This window comes from Bubalus kerabau, chromosome 10, assembly GCF_029407905.1.
Source record: "Bubalus kerabau isolate K-KA32 ecotype Philippines breed swamp buffalo chromosome 10, PCC_UOA_SB_1v2, whole genome shotgun sequence".
Lineage (NCBI taxonomy): Eukaryota > Metazoa > Chordata > Mammalia > Artiodactyla > Bovidae > Bubalus > Bubalus kerabau.
In genome coordinates this window covers 43,103,491-43,130,131 of record NC_073633.1, presented here as the reverse complement: position 1 = coordinate 43,130,131, position 26,641 = coordinate 43,103,491, and the positions used below count along the sequence as shown (strand labels likewise).

Below are 26,641 nucleotides of genomic sequence, written 5' to 3'. Positions count from 1 at the left end.
TCTCTGGGCTTTCTATTTTGTTCCATTGATCTATATTTCTGTCTTTGTGCCAGTACCATACTGTCTTAATGACTGGGGCTTTGTAGTAGAGCCTGAGTCAGGCAGGTTGATTCCTCCAGCACCATTCTTCTTTCTCAAGATTGCTTTGGCTATTCAGGGTTTTTTGTGTTTCCATACAAATTGTGAAATTATTTCTTCTAGCTCTGTGAAAAATACTGTTGGTAGCTTGGTAGGGATTGCATTGAATCTATAGATTGCTTTGGGTAGTATACTCATTTTCACTATATTGATTCTTCTGATCCACAAACACTGTATATTTCTCCATATATTAGTGTCCTCTTTGATTTCTTTCACCAGTGTTTTATAGTTTTCTATATATAGGTCTTTAGTTTCTTTAGGTAGATATATTCCTAAGTATTTTATTCTTTTTGTTGCAATGGGGATGTAATTATTTCCTTAATTTCTCTCTCTGTTTTCTCATTATTAGTGTATAGGAATGCAAGGGATTTCTGTGTGTTGATTTTATATCCTGCAACTTTACTATGTTCATTGATTAGCTCTAGTAATATTCTGGTGGAGTCTTTGGGGTTTTCTATGTAGAGGATCATGTCATCTGCAAACAGTGAGAGTTTTACTTCTTCTTTTCCAATTTGGATTCCTTTTCTTTTTCTGCTTTGATTGCTGTGGCCAGAACTTCCAAAACTATGTTGAATAGTAGTGGTAAGAGTGGGCACCCTTGTCTTTTTCCTGACTTTAGGGGAAATGCTTTCAATTTTTCACCATTGAGGATAATGTTTGCTGTGGGTTTGTCATATATAGCTTTTATTATGTTGAGGTATGTTCCTGCTATTCCTGCTTTCTGGAGGGTTTTTATCATAAATGGGTGTTTAATTTTGTCAAAGGCTTTCTCTGCATCTATTGAGATAATCATATGGCTTTTATTTTTAAATTTGTTAATGTGGTATATTACATTGATTGATTTGCAGATATTGAAGAATCCTTGCATCCCTGGGATAAAGCCCACTTGGTCGTGATGTATGATCTTTTTAATGTGTTCTTGGATTCTGTTTGCTAGAATTTTGTTAAGGATTTTTGCATCTGTGTTCATTAGTGATATTGGCCTGTAGTTTTCTTTTTTTGTGTGGCATCTTTGTCAGGTTTTGGTATTTGGGTGATGGTGGCCTCATAGAATGAGTTTGGAAGTTTACCTTCTTCTGCAGTTTTCTGGAAGAGTTTGAGTAGGATAGGTGTTAGCTCTTCTCTAAATTTTTGGTAGAATTCAGCTGTGAAGCCGTCTGGTCCTGGGCTTTTGTTTGCTGGAAGATGTCTGATTACAGTTTCAATTTCTATGCTTGTGATGGGTCTGTTAAGATTTTCTATTTCTTCCTGGTTCAGTTTTGGAAAGTTGTACTTTTCTAAGAATTTGTCCATTTCTTCCAAGTTGTCCATTTTATTGGCATATAATTGCTGATAGTAGTCCCTTATGATCCTTTGTATTTCTGTGTTGTCTGTTGTGATCTCTGCATTTTCATTTCTAATTTTATTGACTTGATTTTTCTCCCTTTGTTTCTTGATGAGTCTGGCTAATAGTTTGTCAATTTTATTTATCCTCTCAAAGAACCAGCTTTTGGCTTTGTTGATTTTTGCTATGGTCTCTTTTGTTTCTTTTGCATTTATTTCTGCCCTAATTTTTAATAATTCTTTCCTTCTACTAACCCTGGGGTTCTTCATTTCTTCCTTTACTAGTTGCTTTAGGTGTAGGGTTAGGTTATTTATCTGACTTTTTTCTTGTTTCTTGAAGTATGCCTGTATTGCTATGAACCTTCCCCTTAGCCCTGCTTTTACAGTGTCCCACAGGTTTTGGGTTGTTGGGTTTTCATTTTCATTTGTTTCTGTGCATATTTTGATTTCTTCTGTGATTTGTTGATTATTCAGCTGTGTGTTGTTCAGCCTCCATATGTTGGAATTTTTAATAGTTTTTCTCCTGTAATTGAGATCTAATCTTACTGCCTTGTGGTCAGAGAAGATGCTTGGAATTACTTCAGTCTTTTTGATTTTACCAAGGCTGGATTTATGTCCCAGGATGTGATCTGTCCTGGAGAAGGTTCCGTGTGTACTTGAGAAAAAGGTGAAATTCATTGTTTTGGGGTGAAATGTCCTATAGATATCAATTAGGTCTAAATAGTCTTTTGTATAGCACCCCACTCCAGTACTCTTGCCTGGAAAATCCCGTGGACAGAGGAACCTGGAAGGTTGCAGTCCATGGGGTTGCTGACGGTCAGACATGACTGAGAGACTTCACTTTCACTTTTCACTTTCATGCATCAGAGAAGTAAAAGAACACTCCAGTGTTCTTGCCTGGAGAATCCCAGGGACAGGGGAGCCTGGTGGGCTGCCGTCTGTGGGGTCACACAGTCAGACACGACTGAAGAGACTTAGCAGCAGCAGCAGCAGTCTATTGTATCATTTAAAGTTTGTGTTCCTTGTTAATTTTCTATTTAGTTGATCTATCCGTAGGTGTGAGTGGGGTATTAAAGTCTCCCACTATTATTGTGTTATTGTTAATTTCCCCTTTCATACTTGTTAGCATTTGTCTTACATATTGCGGTGCTCCTATGTTGGGGCATATATATTTATAATTGTTATATCTTCTTGGATTGATCCTTTGATCATTATGTAGTGACCTTCTTTGTCTCTTTTCACAGTCTTTGTTTTAAAGTCTATTTTATCTGATATGAGTATTGCTACTCCTGCTTTCTTTTGGTCTCTCTTTGCATGGAATATCTTTTTCCAGCCCTTCACTTTCAGTCTGTATGTGTCCCTTGTTTCGAGGTGGGTCTCTTGTAGACAACATATATAGGGGTCTTGTTTTTGTATCCATTCAGCCAGTCTTTGTCTTTTGGTTGGCGCATTCAACCCATTTACATTTAAGGTAATTATTGATAAGTATGATCCTGTTGCCATTTACTTTATTGTTTTGGGTTCAAGTTTATACAACATTTTTGTGTCTCCTGTCTAGAGAAGATCCTTTAGCATTTGTTGGAGAGCTGGTTTGATGGTGCTGAATTCTCTCAGCTTTTGCTTGTCTGTAAAGCTTTTGATTTCTCCTTCATATTTGAATGAGATCCTTGCTGGGTACAGTAATCTGGACTGTAGGTTATTTTCTTTCATCACTTTAAGTATGTCCTGCCATTCCCTCCTGGCCTAGAGTTTCTATTGAAAGATCAGCTGTTATCCTTATGGGAATCCCCTTGTGTGTTATTTGTTGTTTTTCCCTTGCTGCTTTTAATATTTGTTCTTTGTGTTTGATCTTTGTTAATTTGATTAATATGTGCCTTGGAGTGTTTCACCTTGGGTTTATCCTGTTTGGGACTCTGGGTTTCTTGGATTTGGGTGATTATTTCCTTCCCCATTTTAGGGAAGTTTTAAACTATTATCTCCTCAAGTATTTTCTAATGGTCTTTCTTTTTGTCTTCTTCTTCTGGGACTCCTATGATTCGAATGTTGGGGTGTTTAACATCGTCCCAGGGGTCTCTGAGATTGTCCTCATTTCTTTTAATTCGTTTTTCTTTTTTCCTCTCTGCTTCATTTATTTCTGCCATTCTATTTTCTACCTTAATTATCCTATCTTCTGCCTCTGTTATTCTACTGTTGGTTCCCTCCAGAGTGTTTTTTATCTCATTTATTGCATTATTCATTATATATTGACTCTTTTTTATTTCTTCTAGGTCCTTGTTAAACCTTTCTTGCATCTTTTCAATCCTTGTCTCCAGGCTATTTATCTATAACTCCATTTTGTTTTCAAGATTTTAGATCATTTTAACTATCATTATTTGGAATTCTTTATCAAGGAGATTCCCTATCTCTTTCTCTTTTGTTTGGTTTGGTGGGCATTTATCCTGTTCCTTTACCTGCTGGGTATTTCTCTGCCTCTTCATCTTGTTTATGTTGCTATGTTTAGGGTGGCCTTTCTGTATTCTGGCAGTTTATAGAGTTCTCTTTATTGTGAAGTTTCCTCGCTGTGGATGGGGTTGAACGGATGGCTTGTCAAGGTTTCCTGGTTAGGGAAGCTTGTGTCAGTGTTCTGGTAGGTGGAGCTGGATTTCTTCCCTCTGGAGTGCAATAAAGTGTCCAGTAATGAGTTATGAGATGTCAGTGGGTTTGGTGTGACTTTGGGCAGCCTGTATATTGAAGCTCAGGGCTATATTCCTGTGTTGCTGGAGAATTTGCGTGGTATATCTTGCTGTGGAACTTGGCCCTTGGGTGGTGCTTGGTTTCAGTGTAGGTATGGAGGCGTTTGATGAGCTCCTGTCGATTAATGTTCCCTGGAGTCAGGAGTTCTGTGGTGTTCTCAGGATTTGGACTTAAGCCTCCTGCCTCTGGTTTTCAGTCTTATTCTTACAGTAGCCTCAAGACTTCTCCATCTATATAGCACCAATGATAAAACATCTAGGTTAAAGATGAAAAGTTTCTCCACAGTGAGGGACACACAGAGAGTTTCACAGAGTTACATGGAGAAGAGAAGAGGGAGGAGGGAGATAGAAGTGACCAGGAGGAGAAGAGGGGGAATCAAAGAGGAGAGAGCAAGCTAGCCAGTAATCACTTCCTTATGTGCTCTCCACAGTCTGGACCGCTCAGAGATGTTCATGGAGTTATACAGAGATGAGAAGAGGGAGGAAGGAGACAGAGGTGGCCAGGGGGAGGAAGGGGGGAATCCAAAAGAGAGAGACAGATCCAGCCAGTAATCAGTTCGATAAGTGTTCTCCACCTTCCAAAACACACAAAGAGATTCACAGAGTTAAGTAGAGAAGAGAAGGGGGAGGGAGGAGATAGAGGCAACATGGTGGAGAAAAAGGAGTGTCCAAAGGGGGAGAGAGCAGTCAAGCCAGTAATCTTGCTCCCAAGTAAAAATGGGTACTGAAGATTGGGTTCTTAAAGGTACAAAATTGATAACAAATACCAAAAAGCAAAGATTAAAAATCTAGAGTAGAGGTTGGAGTCTCAAAAATACAATATTAAAGACAAAAACAAAGTCACAAAAATTATAAAATACATATATATATGAAGTTTGCTTTAAAAAATAGTCTTTTTTTTTTTTGCAAAGTAAAAGTAGGTTATAAAAATGAAAATTAAAGGAGTAATAGAGGACTTGAACATTTTTTAAGGTTTTTTTTTTTTTTTTAATTTAAAGAACAATAATGGTAAAAATATATCTAGGACTTTCTCTGGTGTTGTTGTGGACAGTGTGGGGTCAATTCATTTTCAAATAGTTCCTTGATCCGGCTTATACTTCTCAAGATCTATAGGCCCCTTCCTATGTAGTTGGTGCTAACTACAGGGTTTTAATCTATTGTACCTGTCACTTCCAAGGTGGTTCCCTCTGTTTTAGCTTCTTCTGTTTGCTGGTCTCTTCAGTGTCTAATTTCTTCCCTGACACAAGGGGGCAGTGGTGGACACTTTTTTAGGCTCACTTGTGCTGTGGGGAGGGAGGAACACTGAAAACAAGTAACACTGGCATGTGCTTGCAGTGTCTCGGCCACACTGGGTTTGCCCCCGCTCACGGTGTGTGTGCTTTCCCTGTCTACACTGCTTAGGCTCTAGGTTGCTCTGCCAGGAACTGTCTGAGGCCAGCCCTGGGTTGTATGCACTTCCCAGGTCTAAGCCACTCAGGTTCAGGTACTCAGGTACTCCACAAAGGCGCAGAATCAGTTGGGCCTGCATTTTGTGCCCTTCCCAGGTCTGAGCAGCTCAGGTGACCAGGTGTTTAGCATGCGCGGTCCCTGCGACTTATCACCTTCCCCGTCCCTGCCGCTCCATTTTCGGGGTGTACAACCAGCGCATCTTAGGTGTGCGTGTGTCTCTTCTGGGGAGCTGATCTCTGGCTGCAACCCTCCTAGTGGATGTTTACTGTCCAGAATCCCAAGAAGTCTTGGTTAGCAACAAAGCCTGCTTGCAGTTTGGTAGATGATGCCCTTCTGGGGCCGCGATTGCCCTCTTCGAGCTCTGGCTGCCCTCGCCTGCCTGTCTCCAGTTGGGGGGTGGGCCAGTCCACAGCCAGCTAGCTCTGCTCAGTCCTTTGTTCTGTGAGCAGGCCTGGTGGTGTCTTAGGTTAGGGCTTTTCATGGGATAGCAAACTCTGGTTTGCTATCTCAAGTTAGTTCCCTCAGATTGCCCTCAGGGCATTCGTGCCCGGTCCTTACTCTAAGCAATGCAGCCAGCGCTTCCCTACCCAGCCCCGGCTTGCTAGTGGCAGATGAAGGCGTCTGCGCTGCTTCTCTGCTGGGAGTTACCATTGGGCACGTAATCTGTGGATTTTAATTATTTATTTATTTTTCCTCCCAGTTATGTTGCCCTCTGAGGTCCCAGGGCTCGCCACAGACTCGCCAGTGAGAGTGTTTCCTGGTGTTTGGAAACTTCTCTCTTTTTTAAGACTGCCTTTCCCGATGGATCTCCGTCCCTGCCTCTTTTGTCTTTCTTTTTATCTTTTATATTTTTTCCTACCTCCTTTGGAAGACAATGGGCTGCTTTTCTGGGTACCTGATGTCCTCTGCCAGCATTCAGAAGTTGTTTTGTGGAATTGATTCATCGTTCAAATGTTCTTTTGATGAATTTGTGGGGGAGAAAGTGGTCTCCCCGTCCTATTCCTCCGCCATCTTAGGACCACCTCTCTTCCTTATTTTTAAAAGATTGTTTTGCCAGATATCAGATTCTTGATTGATAGTTTTTAGTTTGAGCACATTAAATGTATCATCATACTATTTTCTAGCCTCCATGGTTTCTGATGAGAAACCAGCAGTTTATTTTATTGAGGATCTCTTGTATGGGATAAGTTGCTTCTCTTTAGCTGCTTTCAAACTTCTCTCTTTGTCCTGGCTTTTAACAGTTTGGTTATAACGTGCCTAAGTGTGGATCTCTGAATTTATCCTGCTTGTAATTCAGTTTGATTTTTGGATGTGCAGACTCATATATTTCAACAAATTTGGGAAGTTGTTAGCCATTATTAGTATTTCTTCAAATTTTCTTTCCTCTCTATTTATCTTGGACTTCTGTGATGCATGTGTATATTGGTATGCTTGATGGTGTTCCATTAATGCCTTAGTCTCTGTTCCTTTTTCTTCATCCTTTTTTATTGGTCTGTTCCTCTGACTCCGTAACTTCAATTGCCCTGCCTTAAAATTCACTAGGAACCTACAGAGGAACCTGGAATTGGATAGGAACGTGAAATGTTAGGTCCATGAATCAAGGCAAATTAGAGGTAGTCAAACAGGAGATGGCAAGAGTCAACATCGACATTTGAGGAATCAGCGAAATAAAATGGACTGGAATGGGTGAATTTAATTCAGATACCCATTATATCTATTATTGTGGGCAAGAATCCCTTAGAAAAAACAGAGTGGCCATCGTAGTCAACAAGAGTCCAAAACACAGTACTTGGATGCAGTCTCAAGAATGACAGAATGATCTCTGTTTACAAGGCAAACCATTCAGTATCACAGTAATCCAAGCCTATGCCCCTGTCAGTAATGCTGAAGAAGCTGAAGTTGAAACAGTTCTGTGAAGACCTACAAGACCTTCTAGAACTAACACCCAAAAAAGATGTACTTTTCATTATAGGGGACTGGAATGCAAAAGTAGGAAGTCAAGAAATACCTGAAGTAACGGGCAAATTTGGCTTTGGAGTACAGAATGAAGCAGGGCAAAGGCTAATAGAACACACTGGTCATAGCAAACACCCTCTTCCAACAACACAAGAGAAGACTCTACACATGGACATCATCAGATGGTCAATACTGAAATCAGATTGATTATATTCTTTGCAGCCAAAGAAAGAGAAGCTCTATACAGTCAGCAAAATCAAGACCAGGAGCTGACTGTGGCACAGACCATGAACTCCTTTTTGCCAAATTCAGACTTAAATTAAAGAAAATAAGGAAAGCCACTAAACCATTCAGGTATGACCTAAATCAAATCCCTTACAATTATACAGTGGAAGTGACAAATAGATTCAATGGATTAGATCTGACAGACAGAGTGCCTGATGAACTATGCATGGAGGTTCGTGACATGTACAACAGGCAGGGATCAAGACCATCCCCAAGCAACAGAAATGCAAAAAGGCAAAATGGTTGTCTGAGGAGGCCTTACAAATAGCTGTGAAAAGAAGAGAAGCGAAAGGCAAAGGAGAAAAGGAAATACATTCCCATTTGAATGCAGAGTTCCAAAGAAAAGCAAGGAGAGATAAGAAAGCCTTCCTCAGCGATCAATGCAAAGATAGAGGAAAACAATAGAATGGTAAAGACAAGAGATGTCTTCAAGAAAATCAGAGATACAAAGGGAACATTTCATGCAAAGATGGGCACAATAAAGGCCAGAAATGGTATGGACCTAACAGAAGCAGAAGATATTAAGAAGAGGTGGCAAGAATACACAGAAGAACTGTACAAAAAAGATATTCACAACCCAGATAATCACGATGGTGTGATCACCAACCTACAGCCAGACATCCTGGAATGGGAAGTCAAGTGGGCCTTAGAAAGCATCACTACAAACAAAGCTAGTGGAGGTGATGAAATTCCAGTTCAGCTATTTCAAATCCTAAAAGATGAGGCTGTGAAAGTGCTACACTCAATATGCCAGCAAATTTGGAAAACTCAGCAGTGGCCACAGGACTGGAAAAGGTCAGTTTTCATTCCAATCCCAAAAAAAAGGCAATGCCAAAGAATGCTCAAACTGCCACACAATTGCACTCATCTCACACGCTAGTAAAGTAATGCTCAAAATTCTCCAAGCCAGGCTTCAGCAGTACGTGAACCATGAACTTCCAGATGTTCAAGCTGGTTTTAGAAAAGGCAGAGGAACCAGAGATCAAATAGCCAACATCCGCTGGATCATGGAAAAAGGAAGAGAGTTCCAGAAAAACATGTATTTCTGCTTTATTGACTATACCAAAGCCTTTGTGTGGATCACAATAAACTGTGGAAAATTCTTCAAGAGATGGGAATACCAGACCACCTGACTTGCCTGTTGAGAAACCTGTATGCAGGTCAGGAAGCAACACTTAGAACTAGACATGGAACAATAGACTGGTACTAAATGGGAAAAGGACTTTATCAAAGCTGTATATTGTCACCCTGCTTATTTAACTTATATGCAGAGTACATCATGCAAAATGCTGGACTGGATGAAGCATAAGCTGGAATCAAGATTGCCAGGAGAAATACCAATAACCTCAGATATGCAGATGACACCACCCTTATGGCAGAAAGTGAAGAAGAACTAAAGAGCCTCTTGATGAAAGTGAAAGAGGAGAGTGAAAAAGTTGGCTTAAAACTCAACATTCAGAAATCTAAGATCATGGCATCTGGTCCCATCACTTCATGGCAAATAGATGGGGAAACAATGGAAACTGTAACAGACTTTATTTTGGGGGCTTCAAAAACTGCAGGTGGTAACTGCAGCCGTGAAATTAAAAGACGCTTACTCCTTGGAAGAAAAGTTATAACCAACCTAGACAGCATATTGAAAAGCAAAGATGTTACTTTGCCAACAAAGGTCCGTCTAGTCGAAGCTATGGCTTTTTCAGTGGTCATGTATGGATGTGAGATTTGGACTATAAAGAAAGCTGAGCACCGAAGAATTGATGCTTTTGAACTGTGGTGTTGGAGAAGACTCTTGAGAGTCCCTTGGACTGCAAGGAGATCCAACCAGTCCATCCTAAAGGAAATCAGTTCTGAATATTCATTTGAAGGACTGAGGTTGAAGCTGAAACTCCAGTACTTTGGCCACCTGATGCAAAGAACTGACTCATTGGAAAAGACCCTGATGCTGGGAAAGATTGAAGGTGGGAGGAGAAGGGATCGACAGAGGATGAGATGGTTGGATGCAGCACTGACTCAGTGGACATAAGTTTGAGTAAATTCTGCGAGTTGGTGATGGACAGGGAGGCCTGGCATGTTGCACTTCATGGGGTCGCAAAGAGTTTGACATGACTGAGTGACCTAACTGAACTGAAAATTTACTAATTCTTCTGCATGCTTCTATATGCTAGTCAACAACCCCTTTGTAAGCTTTTAATTTCTGCTATTGTACTTTTCCATTTGTTTCCTTTTTATAATTTCTTTTACTGGTATTCCCTACTCTTTCATATATTTTCCTAATTTCCTTTTTTTTTTTTTTTTAATCAATGGTTTCTTTCAAAGAGCATATTTAAGAGAGTTAAAGTCTTTGTTTTTAGTGTGTTGGGCTTCCTTAGGGATAATTTCTGTCAATATCTTTTTTTTCCTATGAGTGGGCCATACTTTTCCATTTCTTTGTAAGTTTTGTTGAGAATGGAACATTTTGAGTATTCTGGTGTAATAACTCTGGAAATTAGAGCCCCCCCCATCCTAGGAACTGCCATTGTTGCTTGGTAAAGGCTATAGTTATGTTTGTTTTAGTCTTTTCCAAGCCTTTTTTGCAAAGACTCTACTCATTGTTGTGTGTTCTGGAAGTGGAATCTCTGTTCCATTATCTCTGTGGTCAGACAGTGACTGACAGAGATTTCCTTAAATGCCTGGATCCAATAAGAAAAAAAAAGAGGATGAAAAATATAGACTGTTTTGCCTCTTTAAATCCTCTCTACTGTCATCATCACCAAGAAATCTGCTTCAGTCCATGGGAGTTGAAACAATGGCCAGTCCCTGTGCCAGCCCCTCAGTGAACTGCCAGGGAAAATTAAGCTTACAACCCTAATTTTTTGAGGACAGGGTTCTTCTTGTCCACCTTGGCAGCAACAGCAACACACTGCACCATGATTGCGGGCAGCCACCCCCATAGCTACCTGCTGTGGAGCTTGAGGGTAAGAATGGTAATCTCTATATAAAATGCGAAAATTCACTGAAAGTTACCAGCCTCTGTTCTGTCAGGCATTCCTTTGGATGCTGCAAATGTTTGTCCAGACTCAGTTCCCAAAATAATTGCTTCAGACAGTTCTTACCAGATTAGTAGTTGTTCTGGTAGAGGAATCACACTGTTCTCAGCTTCACAAGCAAGTAACCCTCTTGGAAATATCTTTTATACATGTGTTTTTAGACACTGTTTTCCATGCATTACACTGTGGTGACCATATTCATCCACTGAAATAACACCGAAGAACTCTTTTTTTTTTCCAAACACAATCTTATATGGAAGCCCAGTATTATATAACAGTAATTATAACAGTAAAACAGATAACCCTGTGATTCAGATTTAAGTCTGGGTACTGGGAAGAGGAGTACACTCCTTTCTTGGCACCATGTTCCTCCTACCTCAATCAGATTAAACACTATTCTAAAGCAGTGTTTCTCAAACTTCCTTTTATCTTCTTCTTCCCTTTCACTGATCACTTCCAAATCAAAAAAATACTGTCTGATAAAGACTAGTGAGAAGCAGTATAAACAAGTTACATTATAGTCATTGCTAATACCATATGTGAATTACCTGTTAGTTACTTCTATAAGAGAAAATCATGAGCTTAAACCCATATTTCTATATAATAAAATTATGTTCTATAAAGGTAACAGTAATTTTCATTTTGCAATTACCATCTTTAATATGATGCAAGTTATTTGACTAGCATAAGATGAAGAACAGCTGCTGCTGCTAAGTTGCTTCAGTCATGTCCGACTCTGTGCGACCCCATAGACGGCAGCCCACCAGGCTCCCCCGTCCCTGGGATTCTCCAGGCAAGAACACGGGAGTGGGTTGCCATTTCCTTCTCCAATGCATGAAAGTGAAAAGTGAAAGTGAAGTCACTCAGTTGTGTCCAACTCTTAGTGACCCCATGGACTGCAGCCCACCAGGCTCCTCCGTCCATGGGATTTTCCAGGCAAGAGTACTGGAGTGGGTTGCCATTGCCTTCTCCGAAGAACAGCACACCACCAGTGAAATGTCACTGAATGGAGAAATCAAATTCATATCTACTTTAGCCATTGGTGTCTGAATATTTCATATTGGAATCATAGTGCATCATCTTGAAAATAATGAGCCAAAGTTACTATTGATGCAGTTATGTATCCTTGATGCTCCAGTGGCATTACACACAACACCCATAGCAAATCAGACATGAAACTAGTAGTAACTCATAATTAAAAGGCAAGAATCTCAGTAGCCTGAAAATCAAAGCCTGTTCAAGACTCAGTTGATAATGTACCATTAACAAAGCGTCCTTTCCCCAAATTGCAGAAATTCCAAAGCTCAGTTGGGTGTTTTATAATATTCCCAAGCATTGTGCAGCAACTAAACTTCTTTGTAAACCTAGTTAGGTCTCTCACTAAACATAAATAATTCTCAAATTTAAGGATACCAATTAGTAATTCCAGGTAACTGCCTCTATCTGTAAGGTGACTTATTAGTAGTCTTTAGTTATATGTTAAATAACTTGCTGTCACTTGAAGGAACCAAAGGGAGAGATTGCATTTTAGGTCATCTTAAGGGCTTGAAGGGCCCTTCTTTGGCCTGCTCTGAGAATCACAGCCCTACAGGATGACCAACGAAATTGTCTTACTTAGTTATAACTATTGCTTTGAGTCACAAAGCCAGGGGATATAACTGGCCCACAAGGAGCTTGGGCAGCCCATTGCTCAGCCTCTATTCCCAGTTAGAGTTTACTGCAATATCAGCTTCCTTGCTGCTTGTCTCATGCAGACTAAGGTCAGCCAACTAAAGAAGTGGTTGTATCACTTACCTCTCAGCCCTTGAAAAATTAGCTGGATGATTTCAAAGATTGCATCCAGATCCAAATTCAGTGATTGTCCTAATCTTAGGTCTGCATTGGTACCACAGAGGTCCAGTGAATAGATGTTGGCTTCATTCAAGAGTGTCAGGCAGTTGGCTCTTAGGAAGATCTGAGAAGAATGTTAATCATTAATCCAAGTGAAGATTCTCCTGGGTGATATTAGATATTATTGGTTTCAAGTAAAAATGAAAATAAATATTATGCTCTCTTCCAGTTTTATTTTTACTACCAGTTTTCATTAAAACTGAATCATTTCTAGGTAGAAGTGTGGCTGCTCAGTGACTGTGTTTTAGGCATCATCCCCATTTTCCTCTCTAGGATGGAGTTCAGCCATTCTGTGCTAAATGTGAAAGAAAATGCTGGCTTTACCCAAAAAGAGCAACATACTGGAAGTGAAACTAATCCCCACATCTGTAGGAGACAGGAATGGAATACCTGTGCACAGAGTCCCTCTGCTCCTGTATAGACAATGGTGGTTTTCTTATCTTGCCTAAGACACTGGACTTCAGAGAATAAATTGTAAATACCCTAATGGAAATTTGTGTTGGTGCTCTTTATTCTAACTCAACTGTGGGCATCACTAGATCTCTCCTGGGGTTGCATTTATTTTTTGCTGTGCAAATTGATGTTTGCTTTATATCCATTATATAGCAGATAGGAATATAAAACGCTCCCTTTCAGAGATAGCAATTATCACTTTAATAAAGAGTGATACACCCCTTTTAGGGGTCATTTATAGCAAAGATCTGGCATACCACTGTGTTAAATGGCCAAATCTCATAGTACTACTTAGTTCAAGCAAGTCAACTTTGTTACTTTTTCCTTCGGAAGACTTGACTGTGTTTCTGGGTCGGAAGGTGCCTCAACTCAAAGACTGCAGTCTCCCCTTTTCAAGCCTAAAGATCTTAATACTCCAGAAAAGTGGGGGAAATGTGTTCAAACCTTTACTAAAAATTGTGGTTAAAACAACTGCCACAGTTAAATACCTTCAAAGTCATACTGCACCAACATTAGGGACACAAATTTGACTGAACCAATCCAGAGGGGGGAAATTGGCTATAAATCAGTCATGTCAAATGAAGACTCAATTCTCTAAATGCTCTCAATCTCAAGGCATATTTAATTGCCAGACTCTATGGGAAATCACCAGAACCCTGCATATTCAAAAATAAAGTTTCTTACTATGGATTAATCAGAAGACTTTTTGTTGTCTTAAGGAGAAATATTAAAGAAGAATCATCTAATTAAATGTTTCCTTGTCTTTTAGAGCTTGCTTCACTGCAAAGCTGCAAGTGCTGAAAACACTAATACATCTGAAACACTGCTAAATATTATATATTCATTGCTAACTGATTATCTTGCTTTTATTGTTTCTCCATCATATTAAATGGTTTCTTCCCTTTTGAGGTGCCCACGGTCTGCAGATGACGAGCGAAAGCACCCTGTCCTCTGTCTTTTCTGCGGAGCCATACTATGTTCTCAGAACATTTGCTGCCAAGAAATGGTGAATGGGGAAGAGGTGGGAGCTTGCATTTTTCATGCACTTCACTGTGGTGCTGGAGTCTGCATTTTCCTAAAGTAAGTAGGTTGCTTCATAATTAACTTAGGGAATTTGAGTCCAGTCTAGAGGCCATTATGGCAGGACAGTATGTTGATAGGATATGATCTGTCAGAAGTTTGAGCATAGACTTGTTATTCACATGCAGTTGAAATAGTTTTAAAAATTAGTAGTTAAAAAATAGGAATCTATTCACATTTTTATTACTTGTGGAAAACCTTAAATATGAAACTTTATATTGATTATTCTGCTATTGTGTAAAACTCAGGTAGAATGAAAGAGTTCAGAGTCTTAAAACTTACATTTTCAAAGGACATGTAATTGTTACTTTATATTGTTCTTTGAACGTTTTAATTTTCTTCACTTTCCTCTGTCAACCATTGTTTCCCCTGGTGTATTAGCAAACGACTGAGAACAGACGAGTAATCTCTCGTATCTATGAAAGAAGAGTGCAAGTTCCTGAGAGAGAGAGAATTCAAAGTCGATGGCGTGTGCTTTTTCTCTCCATTCTCTCCATGTAATATAGTTTCTGTTTACATAAACCCAAACATCTCGCGCACTGGGGAATATATAATCACTGCTTCTCAGCATCTGTTGGAACAAGGGGAATAAGTGCATGGAAGCCAAGTTCAAATCTATTTTCTTTTAGGGAATCTATAGCAAGTCACCTACTACCTATTCCAACCGTTTATTTTAATCATTTCTCTCTAGAGAACTTAACCCCTACACAAACATTATTTTTTATTTTTCCATTTCTCTGCTCTAAGAGTCCCAGGTATCTTCAAGGTTGCAGTGGTTCTTTATAATGTGTACTCTTAGAGGCTGGCTCTAACCAGAAAAGGCATGACACTTCCATAGATGACATTCTTTCTAGCCCAGGGTTATCAGACTAGGAGATGTGGTTCTGTTCTTTGGTTAAGTTCCCTCCCCCACCTCCAGGTCATAGGTCAGGAAAGAGGGCAGAGACAACCCTAGCCACTATTTTTCAGGGTACCTATGGTTCAAACGGGACAGCCTCCTTCCTTTCTTCAGTATATTTAGCCAGTACTACTGGCCGACCCCATTTCCCTAAATCCATGGATCCTTTCCCATAGCGTCAACAAAAATAGCAATGTTCATTTTCTTTTATTTAGACAAAACACAATTTAGTCTACTTGTCTATGTTTATATTATCTTTATACTGAATTCCTAACAAGACACCCATGGCCATTTCTAGATTAACTTGATGCAGTGCCTGTCATTTGCATACATGCACTTCCTAATATTCCTGTCATTTGTTTCGTCCTTCAGAATCAGAGAGTGTAGAGTGGTCCTGGTTGAAGGTAAAGCCAGAGGCTGTGCCTATCCAGCCCCTTATTTAGATGAATATGGAGAAACAGATCCTGGCCTGAAGTAAGTTTTTTTTAATTTTACTCGCATTATTGTACGTGGATGGTAGCAGGTCTTTAAACACAAAAGCTAGTGTTACATATTGAGAGATATTTTAAATAGCTATAAGTTGAAAATGTTAAATATGATGCTATCCTAAATGTAACAAATAATTTTCAACAACTTTGTGCTTCTCCAAAATTTGAGGGTAGGGTCTTCCCTGGTGGTCCAGTGGCTAAGACTCCCCACTTCCACTACAGGGGACACAGGTTTGATCCCTGCTCGGGGAACTGAGATCCTGTATGCCACATGGAGGCCTCAAAAAAAAACACAGAAAACAAATTGGGGGTAATAAATTCTCCAAAATTTTTAGATCCAAGTCATCCTAAAATTTGAAACCTCTATTATTTTTAATCAGCCTTTCTTTAGAATTACTTAAAAGGTTTAATTGATGTTGATATATAAAAGAAAAAAAATCTGTGGTGTCCATTGAGGGAGCTTGGTTTAAAATGGATATTCATAGTTTCCATTGCAATACTTGAAACTTTTTATTAGTCAGCTATGTCAGCCCCCTTTGCTCCCAAGCATTAGCAAAAATACTTAGAATCCTGAAATTTCTATATCCTTCACTAATGTTAACAACTGGAGTACCACCCATGGGTATGAGAAAAAAAAAGTACATCTAGATAAAGGTTAGATCCCCTTACCGTAAACTATCTCTCTTTGTTTAACTGAAAGTTTGTTCTTTTGAAGTGTATTACTCAATATGAATTGGCTTATTAAATGAGGTTTAGAATTTCTTTGTTCGTACAGGAAATTGTTTTTATTGTAACAGCTTTTAACCTGTATAGAGAAGGTCTTTGGATTCAGGAAGAAAAACGCTGGGTGGTGAAAGTAGTTAATGATTGAAGATAGGTCTGAGTTGTTCCAGGAAGGTGTGAAGAAGCTGAATTTTTAAATTAGTTACGTGATATGAAAGAACTCAACCAGATGAGACGTGTGAGTGCCTCAAGGCTGAGAATCTCACAGTTTTCCATCATTGGCAATAACCAAACTTCAGTCATTTTGGATTAGTTGTTATACAGTGTTACAAACTGTGTGACTTTAGAATTGGTGTGGAGTATTTTTATTTAAATACTTGCTAATCACCAGCAAGTTTGTTGTGTCAGAAAGACATAACAACCAAAGATTTCTGAGGAACAGCATATAATTTGAGGGCTTAGTGTAACACCTCACACCTAATGTCAACCATTATAAGTTCAGAAATCAAAACTGAATAAACTGGATGAGGCCAAAAAGTCATTAAAGACCTACTTAGGCTAGCAACTCAAAATTGAATAGAACTGCATCAAGTTATAAACCTTTCTGGTGACTTAAATGAGGTCCCATAATGCCCATGGTATGTGAAAGTGAAAGTGTTAGTCACGCAGTAGTGTCTGACTCTTTGTGACCCAGTGAACTGTAGCCTGCCAGGCTCCTCTGTCCCTGGAATTTTCTAAGCAAGAATACTGGAGCGGGTAGCCATTCCTTTCTCCAGGGGATATCCCCAACCCAGGGACCAAACCCAGGTCTCCTGCATTGCAGGCAGATTCTTTACCATCTAAACCACCAGGGTAACCCAAATGTATTTGGTCTTTCCTAGCACAATGCATTGGAGAAGGCAATGGCACCCCACTCCAGTACTCTTGCCTGGAAAATCCCATGGATAGAGGAGCCTGGTAGGCTGTAGTCCATGGGGTCGCTAAGAGTTGGACACGACTGAGAGACTTCCCTTTCACTTTTCAATTGCATGCATTGGAGAAGGAAATGGCAACCCACTCCAGTGTTCTTGCCTGGAGAATCCCAGGGACAGGGGAGCCTGGTGGGCTGCCGTCTATGGGGTCGCACAGAGTCGGACACGATTGAAGCGACTTAGCAGCAGCAGCAGCAGCACAATGCATACGTGCTCAGTCATATCCAACTCTTTGTGACCCCATGGACTGTAGCCCACCAGGCTCCTCTGTCCATGGGATTCTCCAGGCAAGAATACTGGACTGGGTTTCCATTTTCTATTCCAGGGGATCTTCCTGACCCAGGGATCAAACCTGAGTCTCCTGCATTGCAGTCAGATTCTTTACCACTAGTCACCTGATATACTTGACCTATTTTTCTGAATCAAGGAGTAGGTGTCTGCTTCTTAGCCAAGTGACTGATCCAGGTCATAGTGATCAGTGTTGAACGGAAAATATACTTTTTAAAACCTTGTCCTGGTGATTCCACCAGTTCCAAGAGTGTCTCAAACGTTCAGTATAATTTAAACAATAAAGATATGACAATTACTTGATTCAAACTTACATGTTTTGTTATTTTCTCCTAAAGGAGGGGCAACCCCCTTCATTTATCTCGTGAGCGGTATCGGAAGCTCCATTTGGTGTGGCAACAGCACTGCATCATAGAAGAGATTGCCAGGAGCCAGGAAACTAATCAGATGTTATTTGGATTCAACTGGCAGTTACTGTGAGCTCCAGCTCCACCTGGGAACAATCACGAATGAAGACAGGAATGAAGACTGATTCAAAATTATGGAGACCTTGCTGAAGGCTGAGGAAGGGTTGGAGGGTCTTTTGCTCCATGTCCAGATTCACACACGTCAATAAAATATTCCTTAATGGAGTATTTCTTTCAATTAGCAAACATATGTTTAAAAGGGAAAAAAAAAAAGCAACATAGATTAATCTGGTTTATGTTCCAGAACACTAAAGAATTGCTTCTTCACCCCAAGTGTCTGATTCTGCTAATAGTTCCAGAGAACTCATTTCCCTTCATCGTCTGTCCCATTTCACTCCATCCATCTGAAAAGTGAAGTCACATCAAGCAGTTGGCGAGCATTCTTACATATTAACTCTTCTACAATTTGGTTTTTCCCCCCAAATTTGGTTTAGCTAATGGATCATGGACAAGATTTTAATGATCTGTGATAGTCTCCCTTGCAGCTAAAGAGGAATTCAGAAACCATGTGGTATACTTCAGTTGAGAAAGTTTTCTAAAACGTAAACCTTTTATTAATATGTCTCTCTTAAGGAAATGCCCCTCATGTAACACTTACTGTTTCAGCCAGAAATTAAATTTCTGTATGGAGTTTCCATTTCTACAGCAAATTTCTGCTGGTATGGAAATGCTTTTTTTCCTTGAGGTCAAGTTTCTGTAGACCTCAAGAAGAGTTAGGATAGTGTATTCATTATTTATCCCTGATGTGACAAAGCCTGCAATCCTCACCTCTGATGGTGAGGATTAGCTTTGTTGGGTTTTGAAATTATACTTTCATTTTACAAAGGCAAGTTTCTAAAATGAGTTCACTTATCTCTTGATTGTGGCACCACTGTATTTAAATCAGAAACCTGTTGCAGTTCTGTTTAAACTATCTATAGAATGAGGGTAAAAAAATTCCCCCAATGAGTGGAGCATTGGATATAAATTAGAACAATCAGATTTAAGCCTGTTCTGTAATCTTCTAATGTCTTTGTAAGACAGATCCTTCATTTGTTATCTGTGTGCAAACTTTTCGTAAACTCTGGGTAGATGATGCGTACAACCAACCAAAAAAGCCATGTAATCAGTGGTCTCTGTCCTGTTATATATAACATGCTGTGGTTGCGCCATCTTGTTTATAAATAACAGAGCTCTCCTGAATCTGTGCATAGACTTCTTGGCTTTAACTTTTTATATCAAGAACTTGGAATATAAAACAGAAGGCAGAAGAGAAATTGAGATCTTATATTTTAGCTTCTGTTGTCTCTGGGATAAAGTTAGAAGTTTGAAAGATGCATTCAAAGACTATCTTATTTTGCCTTTGGTGACCATGGTCATATGTGTTTAAATGTTTTCCTACCTTCTTTTTGCTCAGCAAAAGCAAGCAAGTAAAAATATATTTGCAAATTGATGATACACATTTCGGGTTAGGTTTTTTGGTATCTTATGTAATATAAGAAAGTCTGGATTTTTCAATAAGGGATTGGCATGAACAAGTATCAGAATCACAATCATGATTTTCTACTTGAATAATTATCATTCAGAAAATATCAGGAAATATTAATAGATATAACTCTAGTGAACAATTTATAACTAGTGATGGGTGAGGATTAGAAATTTCAGTATTCAGTTTGTCACATTTACCAGTATGATTAAATGATTACATTTCCCTTTATTTCTTATATAATTTGTTGGATGGATTGTCTGGAAAAGTTTGAGCCATTTGCCTGGGAAACAGAAGATGCTCACTTCTGCCCTAATCAGTTGGCCCCAGTTTAGCAAAGATAAACTGCTTTTTCATTTCTAGCCTTTTCCTATCCACTTCATAAATCCTAGAGTTAGGCTCTCAAGCTGCCAGAAGGACTATCCTGCAGTGGCCAGTCAGATCTTTACTGCCAAAGAACCCATTTCCTGTTGAGTTCCATTTCCTGAGGTTGACTCAGATTTTTGCACTGTAGAGGAACTTATGTTCTCAGTGCTGCCCCCAGCCCAGGGGATTTCTAATTATGTTCAAATATCCTCGTTGTCTGCCTTCATCATTGTAAACAATTTAAAAGCTTATGAACTTTACTCTAAAAATGAGCAAAGAGTCACTTTATTTTCTATAGTGTATCATGTGGAGGAACTGGTTCAACAGATTGGCTCCAAGACTGTGTTTTTCTAATGTTTGGTGAGGGGCTGGCAGGAATTTTAATGATGCAGTGAAGAAGAACATATATCTGTATAATTAATTTATTATGTTGGTGTATGGGCTGTGAGTTCACCCTTTAGTGGTCATTTGTCATTTCATAACAACTATGAATTTTGGTTCACTGTGATGATCATCTATATTTAGTGACTGCAACTTGTTTATACCACTGATTCAAATTCCATCCATGATGAAGTTATACAAATAATGCATATATTGATATCTTTTATTGCAAAATGTAAATTTAAAACTTGTATAATGTTATGTGCTTTTTGAAATAAAATATCTTATATGTGTATATTTAAAAAGAAAGAAAGGGACTTCTCATGTTTGGGGATTTGGGTTTGAAGTATAAAAAACTATACCTAGAATGGAGCTCTAGCTAAAAGTTATATTTGTCAGCCCCAACAAACTCTTTAAAACATATAGGCATTTTGTGTAATTGTCTCCAAACTTTTTGACCATATACTCTTTATCAGTAAATAATTTTACCTTCTTTGTTTAGGGGCTTTCTCAACACATACTGACAGACATCATCTTCTTTGGAGAGACTGAAAAGCTTGCAGATTCCACTAGCTTCTTTGGCCCCAGGCAGTGAGGCACAGTAACAATCAGTGAGTCCAGGAATATCCTCGTCCCTTTTTTCACAATGACCAGATTGAGAACACTCAGATTGGCTTCCACAATGCAACTTCATACAGATTTGTGCTTTATTTCTCTAGTCCTCCTTGGCCTATAATAGGAATGTCCCTAACCTAGTAGCAGGTGGACTCAGCCATGGGTCAAGACACCCTGCTTCATGGAGAAACCCTGTTTGTCATTCCCACCACTGATTCGGCCCATGTATAACCTTTCCATTCTTCACCCAGAGTGTCAGCAGCAACTTCTGTGGCGACATGTTTCTCGTAAGAGGTACGAAGTTTTCTTTCATCATCCATTTCAATGAGTTTCTGGCAGCCAGTGGCAGGGAAAGAGATGTTCAGCTTCATTCTGAAGCAGCTGACTACCTCTGAGTCACTAAGACAAAGCTCACCTATTTTTTTAAAAATTAGATGAGCTAACAGAGTCAGATGAACATTAAAGAGATGAACCTAATTTTAAAATGGGCAAAAGATTTGAATAGATTTTTCTCCCCAAAGAAGATGTACATGTAAATTGCCAGTAAGGTCATGAAAAAAGGTGCATTAGTCATTCAGTTCAGCTGCTCAGTCATGTCCAACTCTGTGACCCAATGAACCGCAGCACGCCAGGCCTCCCTGTCCATCACCAAGTCATTAGGGAAACGCAAATCAAAATCACAATGAAGTATTGCTACATACCCACAAGAATGGCTGTCTTTTAAAGATAAAGACAGATAATGTGTTGGTGAGGATGTGGAGAATTGGGACCAAATACAGGCAGTCCTTTGTACAGTAATGAATTACTGCATATATGGTCATGTAAGCTGAAACCATAGAAAGCAATCTTAGTAATCAATGGGTAAGGTACAGTTGTTCTATGGCCTTAAAAATTTTTGGTCAAAACAAACTCTTACTGTCAATAGTAAAAGTATTGGGAAATGAAAATAGTAAAAATAATATTTATGTAGTGCAATGTAATTTATAACATTAGAAACATTGAAAATTAAAGTGTTTTTTTCTAAAACTTACAAGAAAATAACAAGCATGCCTGCCTTCTCTTTGTATAACTTATGATGATACAAAGTGAGCATCTTTTCTAGGCATTGGCAAATTGTCACATTTCTAAGTTTGGATCAGCTTCCAGGGTTTTACCCTTTTGTGTTCCAAAGCCATGAAATACTTCCAAGAGTTCCTTTAGTGTGAAGATTTTTGGTGTTGCTTCCAGAACATTCATCATAACCATATATATATATATATATATAAATAAAATATATATTTTGAAGTTTGCCTTCACTAGCTTCTGACACACAGTCTCTCAAGTAGCAGTAGTCTCTCAAATTCCATAGTTAACTACTACTCCTATAACTCCAGTATAACTTATAAAACATCTAGATTTGACTCGAATTTCACTTCCAGCATTATCACTTTAGTCTCTGCTGCGTTTTTACCTTTGTTGGCCATTCCCTGTTTTGGTTGTCCATTTTCATAAACTGTCACACGGATTCATTACTGGGAGACAAGGAGACAACACAACTATATGCTTTGCCCTCCATCACTGAGCTAGACAACAGATTTAATGTCCAATCACCAGCAAACTCTAAAAGAAGTTACAGAATTGGTCACTGATCATTGACACACATCTGTTATTTAATGATTTGTGGATTGAAGAGCTAGCCATGTAATTTGCACTTTATGAAATTACTCAGTTATATACCATCATAAGTGAAATTTGAACTGTTTTGTTGAGGACTAATTTTAATAAAACATGGTAACTGGAAGATCTTGCATGTAGGAACTGCGCAGGCTGAGGATATCTTGCAGTAGAGCAGCAACTTTCCTAAAGCAAAACTACAGGATATAAAAGGATGAGTAGACACATTAATAAAGGAGACTTTAACAAACATCTCACGATCCTAGATAAAGTGGACAAAGAATTAAAAAGAATATAGTAGACCTAAACAACATAATCAGTGTGTTGGTTGGGTCCTACAGTAAGCAGATACTGAGACAGATTTGGGAGCAAAAAAGGTTTAAGTTGTTGCACTAAGCCATTCATTCAGTCACAACTGGGCAAGGCAGTACCCAGAAGTGTCCAAGTAGATCATCTAAATTCCACACATGTTCCTTCCTTAATGCAAGAGCCGCCCTACCTTCTGCTCATCCAGGTCAACTGCCCCTGCCAAAATGGCAACTCCTTGACTCGCTTGCTAGTTGCATGCAGTCCAAAAGACCACAGCCATGGTTTATAGTTTAGAAGGACCCTTGCTGTGTCCCCTGGCAAGAGTGAAACACTGTTAGGGACCAAGACATCTAACTGTGAAGAGCCCAGAATTGCAAGGACAGAAAGAAAGCACAGAATTCTCTAGGGAGTCATTTAAGATGTGAGTTGGAGTGACTGCTTGATTCCCAAATTCTAAGTATTCTTCCTGTTAGAAACACAGCAACATATAAAGGTTTCTGATTCAGTGCATTCCATGTGTTTTATAAATAAGTTAATTTGTATCATTTTTAATATCATTAATTTTAATATTTTCCTTTAGATGTATTTGATATTTACTATGTAGGTAATAAACATATTTTTTCTTTTCTCTTCCAGTATGTATACCTTATTTCTTCTTTTACTAAATGGATGGGAGAATAGAGTGTGGTTACTTAATAACAAGAGTGAAAATTGATCATAAAAAAGCTTTGTAAGTGATACTCAGGGCAATGAGGAAATCACTAATATTGTTTTCATAGATGAAGAATAATGTGATCAGATTTGCAGTTAGAAAGAGCTCTCTGGCTACCCTGTGGAAAAAACAAAAGACACTGCAAAGACTGGAAAGAAGACCGGCTAAGAGCCTCAGCTGAAATAATGTAGATAAGAAGTGATGACCTAAGAAGGAGAGTAGCAATGGAAATGGAGAATAATTGATTTTTAAAAGATAAAATATGTCTGTCTCCATTTAGTGCAATCAAGTGTGATTTTAATAAGCCAATCAATTAAAAAATGCACATATTAAGTCATTTTGAGGATAGACATTTCCTTTAGGGGAAATTCATCTCCAGAAGACACTAAAAAGAATTTTATAATAAATGTTATCAAACTGTTAACAAAAATGACTTGAAACAAATGAACCTATCAGGCTTAGTGTAAAATATAAAATGAAAATAATGCAACTCAATGAATGCAAAACCAGTTACTGGAATTTATTTTCCTACAAACAAGCCTCAGTCAGGGGAGGTCACAAGTTGTTTGTGGCAGCTGCTGGAACTAGTTAGCTAAATTGTAATAGTTGATGTGGTCCTCGATAAATAATATAGATGAACTGAAAAAAGTAAATTATCTCTTGTCGTTGTTTAATCACTATGTCGTGTCTGACTCTTTGCGACCCCGTGGACTATAACATGCCAGGCTCCCCTGTCCTTCACTCATCTCCCAAAGTTTGCTCAAATTCATGTCTGTCGAGTTGGTGATGGTATCTAGCAATCTCACCTTCTGCTGCCCCTTCTCCTTTTGCCTTCGATCTTTCCCAGCATCAGGGTCTTTTCCATCAGTCAGCTCTTCCCATCAGGTGGCCAAAGTGTTGGAGCTTCAGCTTCAGCATCAATCCTTCCAATGAATATTCAGGACTGATTTCCTTAGGATCGACCCGTTTGATCTTGGATTTCAACAGACTCTCAGTCTACTTCAACACAATTCAAAAGCATCAATTCTTTGGTGCTCAGCCTTCTCTATGGTCCAACTCTCAAATCCATACATGACTACTGGAAAAAATATAGCTTTGACTAGATGGACCTTTGTCAGCAAAGTGTTGACTCTGTTTTTTAATATGCTGTCTGAATCTGTCATAGCTTTGCTTCCAAGGAGCAAGTGTCTTAATTTCATGGCTGCAGTCACCATCTGCAGTGATTTTGGAAACCAGGAAAATAAAACCTGCCTCTGCTTCCACTTTTTCCCCTTCTATTTTCCACGAAGTGATGGGACCAGATGCCATGACCTTAGTTTTTTAATGTTGTGTTTTAAGTCAGCTTTTACCCACTAAATTTCTGGAAATTTCACTTGTCATCTGCAGATTTATTTTGTAGAACATTCAATATCCAAGTAAAACCACAAGAAAGATATTTTTAAAGATCATATTTATCATCATTATCACCTGATTTCTAAAAATTATATAAATCCCTATCCACTGGATAGTCAGCTTTGATTAATAAGACAAAATCGAAGAGCCTGTTCTATTTCAATACAGCTGGCAGTGGGATACAATGGCCACTAGGGTGCGCTATTAGCATTGCCAGTCAGTTGCTGCTGCTGCTGCTGCTGCTGCTGCTGCTGCTGCTGCTAAGTTCGCTTCAGTCGTGTCCGACTCTGTGCGACCCCATTGACGGCAGCCCACCAGGCTCCCCTGTCCCTGGGATTCTCCAGACAAAACACTGGAGTGGGTTGCCATTTCCTTCTCCAATGCATGAAAGTGAAAAGTGAAAGTGAAGTCGCTCAGTCGTATCCGACTCTTTGCTACCCCATGGACTGTAGCCTAGCAGGCTCCTCTGTCCATGGGATTTGCCAGGCAAGAGTACTGGAGTGGGGCGCCATCGCCTTCTCCTGCCAGTCAGTTATTCTACTTTAAAATCACAGAAAGCCATTCAGCTTTTGGAGCTGCTAATCGCTGAACTAGATTGAAAATCACTCATTTTTCCAGACTGTTGCAGACACAGATCAGGAATCACATCACCTCACCACTTTCTCATTTGAAAATTGTGAGTATCCAATAAAAAGCCTATTGATGAGAGTGAAAGAGGAGAGTGAAAAAGTTGGCTTAAAGCTCAACATTCAGAAAACTAAGATCATGGCATCTGGTCCCATCACTTCATGGGAAATAGATGAGGAAATAGTGGAAACAGTGGCTGACTTTATTTTGGGGGGCTCCAAAATCACTGCAGATGGTAATTGCAGCCATGAAATTAAAAGATGCTTACTCCTTGGAAGGAAAGTTATGACCAACCTAGACAGCATATTCAAAAGCAGAGACATTACTTTGCCAACAAAGGTCTGTCTAATCAAGGCTATGGTTTTTCCAGTGGTCATGTATGGATGTGAGAGTTGGACTGTGAAGAAAGCTGAGTGCCAAAGAATTGATGCTCTTGAACTGTGGTGTTGGAGAAGACTCTTGAAAGTCCCTTGGGCTGCAAGGAGATCCAACCAGTCCTGGGTGTTCTTTGGAAGGACTGATGCTAAAGCTTAAACTCCAATACTTTGGCCACCTCATGAGAAGAGTTGACTCATTGGAAAAGACTCTGATGATGGGAGAGATTGGGGGCAGGAGGAGAAGAGGAAGACAGAGGATGAGATGGCTGGACGGCATCACCGACTCAATGGACATGAGTTTGAGTGAACTCCGGGAGTTAGTGATGGACAGGGAGGCCTGGGGTGCTGCGATTCATGGGATCGCAAAGAGTCGGACTCGACTGAGCGACTTAACTGAACGATGCTTTGTTAATTGATGACCTTGAAACAAAGAGAAAACCTAAAAGACTGAGCAAATACGTAGAGAATTTACTGTTCTAGTAGAACACAATTTGTAAAAAGTTAAGATTTTAACATTTAGTGGTTTGTTGTTTTGTATTCCATAAAAGTTAGGCATAAATCGGAAGTCGATCAAGAA

At 39.3% G+C, this 26,641-nt stretch overlaps 1 protein-coding gene, 1 long non-coding RNA gene and 1 pseudogene across 5 annotated transcripts in view; 1 reads left to right on the top strand and 2 right to left on the bottom strand.

Moving 5' to 3' along the window:
* UBR1 (ubiquitin protein ligase E3 component n-recognin 1) overlaps positions 1 to 18,355 on the top strand; it is a 152,697-nt gene extending 134,342 nt beyond the window's left edge. For 2 of the 4 annotated variants that reach the window (XM_055537521.1, XM_055537523.1), the window contains 3 exons: positions 14,162 to 14,332; positions 15,603 to 15,704; positions 18,039 to 18,355. In XM_055537521.1, coding sequence (XP_055393496.1) covers positions 14,162 to 14,332; positions 15,603 to 15,704; positions 18,039 to 18,180 — 415 coding nt within the window. In that variant the 3' untranslated portion in view covers positions 18,181 to 18,355. Of the gene's footprint in view, positions 1 to 13,072; positions 14,088 to 14,161; positions 14,333 to 15,602; positions 15,705 to 18,038 lie in introns of those variants that run through there. The other 2 variants (XM_055537524.1, XM_055537522.1) reach the window with 2 other exon arrangements.
* Positions 7,121 to 18,103, bottom strand: LOC129621281 (uncharacterized). Its single transcript, XR_008699178.1, has 3 exons — positions 18,015 to 18,103; positions 12,704 to 12,863; positions 7,121 to 7,200 (listed from the first exon to the last, which is right to left on the bottom strand). It is a non-coding gene; the product is annotated as an uncharacterized LOC129621281 (long non-coding RNA).
* Positions 18,356 to 20,851: 2,496 nt separating the features above from the next.
* LOC129622094 (40S ribosomal protein S6-like) lies at positions 20,852 to 21,365 on the bottom strand (annotated as a pseudogene).
* Between the last annotated feature and the right edge of the window lie 5,276 nt (positions 21,366 to 26,641).